At 39.9% G+C, this 10018-nt stretch overlaps 2 protein-coding genes across 4 annotated transcripts; one reads left to right on the forward strand and one right to left on the reverse strand.

Annotated features, from left to right (window-relative positions):
* Positions 1-201: 201 nt before the first annotated feature.
* LOC107040960 (COMM domain-containing protein 3) lies at positions 202-2856 on the reverse strand. Its single transcript, XM_015261298.2, has 3 exons — positions 2466-2856; positions 1751-2025; positions 202-1680 (listed from the first exon to the last, which is right to left on the reverse strand). The coding sequence occupies exons 1-3, from the start codon at positions 2593-2595 to the stop codon at positions 1510-1512; spliced, it is 576 nt and encodes a 191-aa protein (XP_015116784.1). The 5' UTR covers positions 2596-2856; the 3' UTR covers positions 202-1509.
* On the forward strand, positions 1776-9688 carry LOC107040959 (facilitated trehalose transporter Tret1-2 homolog). 3 transcript variants are annotated; one of them, XM_015261296.2, is made up of 5 exons: positions 1776-1903; positions 3391-3562; positions 6630-6702; positions 6971-7106; positions 7596-9688. In XM_015261296.2, the coding sequence occupies exons 2-5, from the start codon at positions 3510-3512 to the stop codon at positions 9686-9688; spliced, it is 2355 nt and encodes a 784-aa protein (XP_015116782.1). In that variant the 5' UTR covers positions 1776-1903; positions 3391-3509. The 3 variants fall into 3 exon arrangements, with proteins under 3 accessions (XP_015116782.1, XP_015116783.1, XP_015116781.1); XM_015261297.1 differs by lacking the exon at positions 1776-1903 and adding an exon at positions 2643-2676; XM_015261295.2 differs by lacking the exon at positions 1776-1903 and adding an exon at positions 2696-2875.
* The last annotated feature ends 330 nt before the right edge of the window (positions 9689-10018 follow it).

Here is a 10018-nt window from a genome sequence, read left to right on the forward strand (position 1 = left end):
GGGGGGGGGGGGGGGGGGGGGGTGAGTGTGGAAGGAAGATTCGAAGAATATACACAATTATGGACTGAAGATGCAGGAGGGATTTTTCCTGTCGAGTTTAATTAGTAATCTTTTAATCATTTCTTTCGAGCACTGCGTTATTTGTATATAGTTGTATCATCACGACAAGCATAAGTAATGATTAATGAAGGATTAAATAAATGTCTTTAAAAAAAATTTTATTTTTATTTTACATTTTCCATTAGAAGTTTAGGCCTAGTATTGGTATTTGTAGTGATTTCGGGCTGCTTTGAGTGGAATCAGGTATTTATGCCTGATTTTTTACGTGGAATACCTGAAATAAGGTTCGCGTACCGATATTTCATGGAATATAACGTCAGGTGTTAATTGCGGAGGGCACAATTGAAGGAGTTAAAATCAGGGTTCAGCGCTTAAAATCAGGTCAGGTGCCTGATTTTAGGAGTCCGCTCGTGGGATCTGTTACAACACTTGGAAGTTCATACCAACTTCACAATCTAAGCAAAAAGAATTGAATAAGTGGGCTGGAGGTGCCTGATTATTAGGCTCTAGTGCTTAAAATCATGTTCGACTGATAAATTTCAAGCTTTGGCAAGTGGAAAACCGCTCCGAACACTCGATTTTGTACTCAACCGTGTTGACTTAAATAAAAATATCAGAAGTTTGAGTCACTTGTGCCTGAATTTCGACCCAGTTGGCCTGAATTCAGATACGATGATTAAAAATTCTGGTCTATGAGCAGCCCTGGATGTAATCAGGTATATATACCTGAATTTTTATTGAGTATCGTATCAGGCTAAAATGTCGGTAATTCATCAAATATAACATCAGATATTAATTATGTGGGATACAATTGAGGTTTTAAAATCAGGTTCGGTGCCTGATTTTAGAACTCATCTCATGAAGTCGGTTGCAAAACGCTCGGAAGTTCGTACAAATTTATTTATCTAGGCGAAAAATATTCAAAGACTAAGCACAGGCGCCTAATTATCAGGTTCGAGTGCGTAAAATCAGGTTCGTATACTAAATTTCCAAATTTGGCAGATGGAAATCGCTTCAAACGCCTGATTTCTTACTCAGCTTTTTTAACTCCTATGAAACTATCACAAATAGAATTAGCACGTGCCTAAATTCAATCTGAAACCGACTGACCTGAAATCAGGTACGCGGGCTTGGCATTTTTACCCAATTTCACAGATCATATCCAAACGTTCCAAAACAGGTGTCAGAGCCAAATTTAAAGAAGGCAAGACACCTGAAGTCAGGTATCTGTACCTGAAATCAGGTTGTCACATTCAACTCATCTTTTTTAATTTTCTCTCCCAGAATCATTAATACCCAAATTGACAGCATTTATACACATTTTCATTTTCAGGTCCAAAAGTTTCATCTGAAATATCTCCGAAACTACTGAAGATAACAAGATCATCAAATTGTTTTTTCAAACGTAAATCTCCCTGCGAATCCAATGACATCTGAATAATCAATAATTTACAAAGTTGAAAGTTTTTCTACATGTCTCGCTGCGTCTTTAAGCTTGTAAACAAACTCCTGAAGTTGATGAAGTGAGCACGTAAAATTGACATAATCAATTTTATTGTGTCTCTTTGTACTTAGACGCACGTGATAGACACACTCGCCCACATCATTATCTGTACTCGTCTGAAAATAGCATCGAATAGGTAAGAATTGAGTTATCTTTCCATTTTCATGAATATATGGGGGGATTTACCTTGATACAGTAGTCGAGCCTCCAGTCTACGTCTATTACGCAAGGGAGGGAATTGCCGATGTTACTCAATTGGAGAATAAGGGAGTCACTGTGAATTTTATATGTGTCGCATAATTTTTCGACTCTGTTGCCGAATAATTTCTGCGAGTGCAGGTAAGTCGAGAGATTCTCAGCGTCGAACTTGTGTCTTGATGACTCCACAAAAAGACTTGTTAAGTCTGTGTAGGCGGATTTTATGATCTCTGGCTTTGTAGATTCGTAGAATATCGAGAGATCTGAGAAAATTGTGAAATTTTTCTTTTTTCTTGGATAAATTATGAAATTTCTTAATTCGTTGAAACACAAAAAATTCAAAATCTCAATTTTTTTGAAGACCAATGGGAATTTTTGAATGAAAATTGCATCACTGGAGAGTCTGAGAAATTTCCGATCCTAAACCCTGATCATGAACCCGTTTTACCCCATTATTGCCTCCAAAATCCCCAGAACAAAGAGTATCTCATCAAAACATAATTCCATTGAAATCTCAATGGATTTTTTATGAAAATCGATTTAAAACCAGAGGTTGGAATCGGAAATTTTCCAGGATATTTAATGAAATCATTTTTAGTCTGTCCCCCCTCCCCTTTCCACCCCGAAATCATCAAAAACGTGAGAAATGCAAAAATTTGATTTTTTTATTTTGAAGGATTATTTTGAAAAATCAATTTGCTACCTTTTCCGGCTTTTTTTTCTGTTAAACTCGAAGCTACGAAGTCGACTAGTCGATCAAATGTCTCGGTGTTGATGATTTTTGGGTCCTGCAGGGCCTCCAGACCCTTCAACGTCGATTTTGACAGCTCCATGAGACACTGAGAGAGCCTTCAGCCCGCGGAGGTTATGTCACGTGGTTCAAACACCTCGAGAGAGTGTTGAATTAACACTGGGTGATTATCGTCTAGTTTAACGAGGGAAATTGCACGACGCGGGTCGCTCTTAGTGACCTTTGCACCGCAGATACTTATTTAATTAGCATCAATCACTGTTTTCAGATTTTATGCTTGTCTCTGTGGTTCAGGGGTGATTGCGCGGTTTTTCGGGTCAATTACTCCGGCATGGGGTGCCAATTACGGAAGTTCGGTCGATGTGAGACTTGATTGAGATCATTTTTATGAAAGGAGGGAATTTGTTTAGATAATTAAGGGTTGGGATTCGATGATTTGGGAGCTCGAGGATTTTTGGGGCCTAGGATTTTCGGAATATCTCCCCAGGGGTGGAGTTTAGAAGAAAATGTCAAAATACATTTTTTCTGGGGAATTTAATTCTCTACAAAAAGTTCTTATGACTTTTTTTTAATAAATAGAGTCCTTTGGATATTTTAGAGTGATTTCCTTTTTTGGGCAAGTTGAAGAGACTGTCTTTTGAAAAAATCTTCGGAGGGGTGGGATTTAGAGAAAAACCTTAGAAAATACTTTTTGTAGGGAATTAAATTCCCCATAAGAAACTCTTATGGTGTTTTTTGATAAATTCAACTGCTCCGGAGATATTCCCGGAATTAACAATTCGCGAAACAACGGGTCATTTTTTATTCGAGAATGATTTTTGTTCCGGCCTCCGAAATCGTCATATTCAATTGTAATTTTTTTATACATGCGTTTCAGTGGCTCATTGAAGACGAATTGCCTCGATCAATAGACTAGCCTTGAACCATTGACTTTCTCGATCACTTGATTCCTTCCACCACTCAGCGGTGCTTCGCACGCTCCGTTGCTCCGAAATAATGGATCAGTATAATTCACAAGAGTACGAAGATGACGAAAAATTCGAAACCAGGTAAAGGCCCAATAATAAACACTCCAACAAGTATGTCCACTTGAGAAAAAAAAATTGAAAAAAATCCATTCATCTTCTTTCATTGATATCTCGTGAACGAGTGGTGATAGGAAAAAACATCATAAGACCTTTTTGGTAGAGAATTCAATTTCCGACAAAAAATGTCAAATGGCATTTCCTCCTAGACCACCCCTTCCCGAGATATTCCCAATAAATGGGGATCGCGATTGAAAAATCCAAAAATTAACGGAACGAATTTTAGAAAAAAAAAATTTTTGTTTTCATTAAAATATAATTAAAGTTTGAGTTCAAGGAACAATTTCAGAACACATTTCCCCCTAAACCCAGCAAATGGAATTTTTTCTCTTCCCTTTTTTTTTTCCATTTTTTGCTTCCGAGTGGAATCGATGAAATTAAATCATTTCTTTTTCTCAAATGTAGGTGTTGTTGATCCATCGAGATTAACTAAAATGTAATTCATTTAATAATTTTCTTAATTTTTGAATTTTTCCAAAAACCGTCCAAAAATTTCTTGGACGTCCTTTTGACCGAATTCGAAGACGAACGCGATACTAATAATCGTTGTTTTGATTTCCCTAAAAATTTGCGAAATCTTTGAATTTCTTGAAAATTGGAATTCCGTGGATATCTTGAGATATCATGTCTCAAATGAATTCAATAATAGCTTAAAATGTTAGTTGCAATGTCACACTTGTAAGGGTTTTTATCAAAGGCTGGCATACTCTTCTCTTCAATTTTAATAATAATAAAAACATATTTACTAAAAGAAACTGGGGGGACTACATGTTTGAAATCAGGGGACTGTGCTCCAAGGCGGTCTTCACTCCATGTTTTCCTCCACCGAACTGTCGTTTCACGCGTTCTCCTTATTTGTAAGGTAATTGTTCAAGCCATCATTCAATCAATTCAGAACATTTTTTTAGTTATCGTAAAAAAAAAGAATTTTTGAAAAATTCAAAATTTTTAAAAAATTAAGGCCCAGGAGTACTATCTTTCGAATGTTATCTGGATTTTTTTATCTTTCGTAATCCAAAATTGTCAATTGAGTGGTACATCATGTCGATATTCCCAAAAATTACGATAGAACGATAAAAAAAATAGAAAAAATTCTGAACTTTTTCAAGGACCGTTTTTAATTGAGATTAATTTTGAGTGTCATTTTGAAGCTTATTTAATAAGCTTTCAATTGAGTACATTAAAAAAATTAAAACATTAAGAAAATTTTTATTATTAAATTTTTTTTTGTCAACTTTTTTTTATTCTCGAAAGTACTGATGAGAATTAATAATTTTTCATTCAGTAGAATGGAAATCTATTGTTCTTATCAGTACTTCCAAGAATAAAGAAAGGTTGATAAAAAAAATATTCAGTAGTAAAATCACGAGACCTCCAAAATTATCGGATATTTCCTGATTGTTTTGTTGCGTAGCAACAAGGGGGAGAAGTTTTGCAGATTAAAATCGCGAGCGCGCAGCGCGAGGGATTTTTGTGCATAACTTATCCCAACTGGTGATACGCGGGAAAACGAGGGAGATGTCCGATTAATTTTAGAGGTCGAGTGGTATTCGTCGGATTATTTTTGGCAATCGGATCCTTCCCAAACCGACTCATTTTGACTTTCTTCATGACGTTCTTTCACTCCACACAGGATAATATTTGACAGTTATTTGGTTAGAGAAACAATTGCAGAGCTAGAGGGAAATTATCAAAAGCTAGGGGGAGATAACCGCTGTAATTTTAGCTGGGAAGTACTTCATGTTATTGAATACTGAACTCTGATTGACCCAGGGAAGGCCAGATCCGATTACCAAAAATAATCAATAAAAAATTTTTTTTTGCTTGAATTGCGTCAAACAGTCGTTTTTTTTACTATTTCATCACGCTGTGACGAAAAGTGAACTTTTCGGCACGCTCCACGTGCCTAAAAGTCCAATTTCCGCCACATTGTGATGAAAAATATTGTTCGTAACTCGTGAAAAAATGTTTTTTAGCTCGTGGGATTATATCATTCGCCTTCGGCTCGTGATATAAACCTCCCACTCGCCAAAAAACACTTTTTTGCACTCGTTACGAAATATATTATTTCATTTTTCCCCACTCTTCCCTAGGGTTATAGAAATAGTATTTTTCCGGCCTGTTGCGCTGGGGTTTTTTACTCGTGTGGCGTTGGCCTCCGAGTAGGCGAGGACTGGCCAACCACACGAGTAAAAAAACCCCATCGCAACAGCCCAGGAACAATATTTTTCTGTAGTGATTTTCAAGTTTTCGAGTTTGGGAAGTATGTAATACCAATTCCCCGACGAGAAATCGTGAGAAGCAGTACAGAAAAATACTTTCGTCCCTTCTCTTTTTTTATACTTTCTTTAAGCTCTATAGACTAATTGGTTTTGTGCTGAACAAAAAAAACAGCCAATCTTGAAGTGAATAACATTCGAGTTTTAATTGAACCCCAAAAGAAATAAAAAATCTCAGCAAATCTAAAAAAGGTAAATCGACAGACTTCCCATTGCCCATAAATCTCCATCAGCTACTGTACTTGAATCGCTTGACATTTCATTACTCGCGTGAATGTAGATGATTTTTATTGGCGTACCGCTACAAGAAACGTTAGTGCCCTTGAGTCATGAATGTTAAGGATAAGCTACAAGAGCACAAACCGCATGCGATGATGTGGTGTCGTATCTGTTCTCGCGGTTGATTAAAAACCGAGGAGTGACAGTGTTGTTTCAACTGCCGATAGAAAACCATCCCAGAATAGTTACCCGGCAAAAATTAATCCTCAACAATTATTCCCAAACTGAAAAAAAATCGGTTGAGTGCAAAAAAAAAATCGAATATTAAAAAATTGAATTTTTTTCTCGTTCAAAAATGTCTTAATTAATGTTCATAATTAACGGATCTGTCTACCGTTTCATGTGTAAAAATCATCACTTTGATTATGAAAATGACGATTTGTTGACCGAAAATGAAAAGCACCGAAAAAAGTGATTTTACAAGTTTCAAAAAAATTAAAAATGCTCTCGCCAATTCGCAATCTCTTCTTCAGCAATTTCCTTCCCGAGAGCTTGAAGAGGGGGAAGGGCTCGCCGGACTTGACGTGGAGAGACTCGGTGCCTCAGGTAATCATTATTAATTGATAACAATAGTAATTAAAGACCATGAGTTGCAGTGAAATCATCTCGGTTTTGCAATTGTACAAATATCTGGATAATTATTGCCTCTGGGAAAAAACGTCAAAAGCAAATTTTTGTCGCAAATTAAATTCTCTATAGAAAAGATTTTTGGGCATTTCGTCGTAGAACCATTGGTCTAGGAGATATTCCAGTTCGAAGATTTTCGCTTCACGTTTCACTAACATTCCTTTTTGTTTCGATATGTTAATTGAAGATAATTGCGAGCTGTATGGCGTACTGTGTGGTGATACAGGCAGGAGCTAATATGGCTTACAGTACAGTATTAGTCGGTAACCTTCAGTCGCAAAAGGACGAGATCAAGATCAATGACGATCAGGCGTCATGGATAGGTAGAGAAAATCTAATATATTAATTAAGAGGCTAAAATTAATCATGCGGGAAAAACTTTGCGCTGTGAATTCTCAATCAAAAAGGGATGCAAAAATCCGAAGGATAGCTTGAAAAATTTCTTCATTTTCCAGGAACTGCATGAAATGAGTTGAAGATGATCTGAAAAGCGTAAATAATTTTAATAACTGTTTAAACATACGAGGTGGTCGACAAGTGTGGGCACCGCCATTTTACTTGCATACCCCCTCCCTCTGCCGCAAGGGGTTTTAAAGATGGCGACCGCTCCCCCTCCTATTTTCAAACATTTCTTTAAATTATTTACCCCCTTCAAATCACCCTCAACTCACTGCATCCATTTTCTGCAAAGTGAACAAATTTTTTAAGCCATCTTTCATATTTTTCCATCCCCTCTTAGCCGAGAATTCACGGCGCCACATTTTCCCCGCATCTCCGTAGTTTTATTGCTCATTACCCTCTCCATTTTTCAGCAAGTCTCGTGACAATATCCCTCCCCCTGGGCTCCCTCCTCTCAGGTCCCTTAGTGGACCGTTTCGGTCGTAAAACCGTGTGCATCATGACCTGCGTCCCTTCCACCCTCTCCTGGCTCCTCCTCACCTTTTCCCACTCCCTCGCCATCATCTACACCGCGAGGGTAATCGCGGGCATCTCAGCGGGAATGTCAACAGCCTCCATCGTCTACGTCATCGAGATCACCCACCCGAACATTCGGGCGATGATGCTGTGCCTGAACTCCGTCTTCGTGTCCTTGGGGATTCTCATCACGTGTGTTCTAGCGCTCTTCCTGAATTGGCGGAAAATAGCCATGGTGTTCACTGCACTGAACACTTCATTCTTATTTTTACTCTTTATCATCCCCGAGAGCCCTTATTGGCTCATCTGCTTCGACAATCAGAGCGATCAGTCAACTGATGAGTCAGCGAATCAAACACTCGATCATGGCGGGAATCAAGTCGTGAAGCAATCAGAGAACCAAGAACTGAATCAAGCATTAGCTGAGTCAATCGACGAGTCAGTGAAATCATCGAGTCAAGTCGTAGATCAAGCACTGATCGATTTTCTGCATCAATCACTTAATGAATCATCAAGTGAAGTACCAAGTGACTCACCAGATCAAGTACTGCATCAATCAGTGAAACAAGCACTTGATAAACTGCTGTATCAATGGCAAAATGAGTCACGGAATATAATACCAAATGCCTCGCCAAATCAAGCACCCAATGACTCTCTAAATCAAGTACTGATTCAGTTACGGAATCGAGTACTAAATCAACTACTGAATGACTCGCAAAATGAGTCACCGAATCAAGTACGGAATCAAGCACTTGATCTAGCAACCAATAACTCTCTAAATCAAGTACTGAGTCAAGTACAGAGTCAAGCACTAAATCAATCACCGAAAGCCTTACAAAATGAGTCACCCAATCAAGTTCATAATCAACCACTTGATGAATTACTGACTCAATCACCACATCAAACAACCAATGACAAATCACATCAAGAGCGAGATCAAGTGCTGAATCAAGCACTGACTCATCTACTAAATCAAGCCCTAAACCACCAAAATAATCTACCGAATCAAGTGCCTAACGACTCACAAAATAAATCACCGAATCAAGCACCAAATCATCTCCCGAAACCCTTGACCCCCTCAAACCGTCTGAAGACCCACCGTCGAAGACGCGCAGAAAGATACCTCCACTGGCTGAACCCCCGCGATCACATCTACCACCAGGAGCTCAATCGAATAGAAGATGCCAACCTTTCAAAACCCAAAATGGCGGACGAAGCGGAGGGCTCCCAGAAAGGATCGCTGCGCAGTTACATCGAGGCATTGAAATCTCCAACAGTCTACAAGCCTATCTGCCTCCTCCTCGTCATTCTCCTGGTGCAACAGCTCTCCGGAGCTTACGTCGTCATCTTCTACGGCATATCCGTTTTCCGGGAGATTGGAGGAACCTTCGGAAACGGATTAAACGAATATGGTGCCCTCGTTCTCCTCGGCATCATCAGATTCATCATGAGCATAATCACGTCCGTCTTATCCCGGAAGATTGGCCGGCGGGTTCTTAGCATCACTTCCGGTCTTGGAATGGCCTTCTCCATGTTCTTCTCAGCCATGTTGATTTTCCTAACTTCTGTCTGCGGCGAGGCGACAGACGACGAGGGAGGTGAGCACGGCGTGGGCCAGCAGAAGTGGATGCTCCTGGTGATTGTTCTCTTCTACGTCTGCATGAGCTCCTTGGGATTTGTCGTTATACCTTGGTCTCTCATCGGGGAGCTTCTGCCTATTAGCTTCAGGGGGGTGGGAGGGGGGATAATGGTGTCAGTGGCCTATGTTATTATGTTTGGGGTGGTGAAGAGTTATCCCTTTGCTCTCAAGACCATGGGAGCACAGAATGTCTTCTTCGGGTTCAGTGTCGTATCGCTGATTGGGACTGCAGTTGTTTACTTGTTTCTGCCGGAAACGTTGGGGAAGAGTCTTAAGGAGATTGAGGAGTATTTTGAGGGGAGCGGGAGGAAGGCCTCGGGAGGGCGGAAGGAGAGGGATGGGAAGGTTTAAGAAGGTTGGAAGGGGAGGGATGGGAAGGTTTAAGAAGGGCGGATGGGGAGGGTCGGGAAGGCTTAAGAAGGTTGGAAGGGGAGGGTCGGGAAGGCTTAAGAAGGGCGGCTGGGGAGAGTCGTGAAGGCGTAAGAAGGGCGGGAAGGGAGAGATGGAGGGTTCAAGAAGGGCGGAAAGGGAGCGATGGGAAGATTTGAGAAGGGCGGAAGGGAAGCGATGGGAAGGCTTAAGAAGGTCGGAAGAAGAAGGATGGGAAGGTTTAAGAAGGGCGGATGGGGAGGGTCGGGAAGGCTTAAGAAGGTTGGAAGGGGAGGGTCGGGAAGGCTTAAG

The sequence above is a fragment of the Diachasma alloeum genome, unplaced genomic scaffold, assembly GCF_001412515.2.
Source record: "Diachasma alloeum isolate Michigan unplaced genomic scaffold, Dall2.0 Dall_scaffold_00349, whole genome shotgun sequence".
Taxonomy (NCBI): Eukaryota; Metazoa; Arthropoda; class Insecta; order Hymenoptera; family Braconidae; genus Diachasma; species Diachasma alloeum.

What these genes read in the sequence shown, in the direction of transcription:
- LOC107040960 (XM_015261298.2), bottom strand. Translation starts at nt 2,595, where the DNA reads ATGGAGCTGTCAAAATCGACGTTGAAGGGTCTGGAGGCCCTGCAGGAC. An exon ending in AGAAAAAAAAGCCGGAAAAG is followed by an intron (nt 2,026 to 2,465) that starts GTAGCAAATTGA and finishes CAATTTTCTCAG; the next exon opens with ATCTCTCGATATTCTACGAA. An exon ending in GGCTCGACTACTGTATCAAG is followed by an intron (nt 1,681 to 1,750) that starts GTAAATCCCCCC and finishes TGCTATTTTCAG; the next exon opens with ACGAGTACAGATAATGATGT.
- LOC107040959 (XM_015261296.2), top strand. Translation starts at nt 3,510, where the DNA reads ATGGATCAGTATAATTCACAAGAGTACGAAGATGACGAAAAATTCGAA. An exon ending in GACGAAAAATTCGAAACCAG is followed by an intron (nt 3,563 to 6,629) that starts GTAAAGGCCCAA and finishes TCTCTTCTTCAG; the next exon opens with CAATTTCCTTCCCGAGAGCT. An exon ending in CGATCAGGCGTCATGGATAG is followed by an intron (nt 7,107 to 7,595) that starts GTAGAGAAAATC and finishes TCCATTTTTCAG; the next exon opens with CAAGTCTCGTGACAATATCC.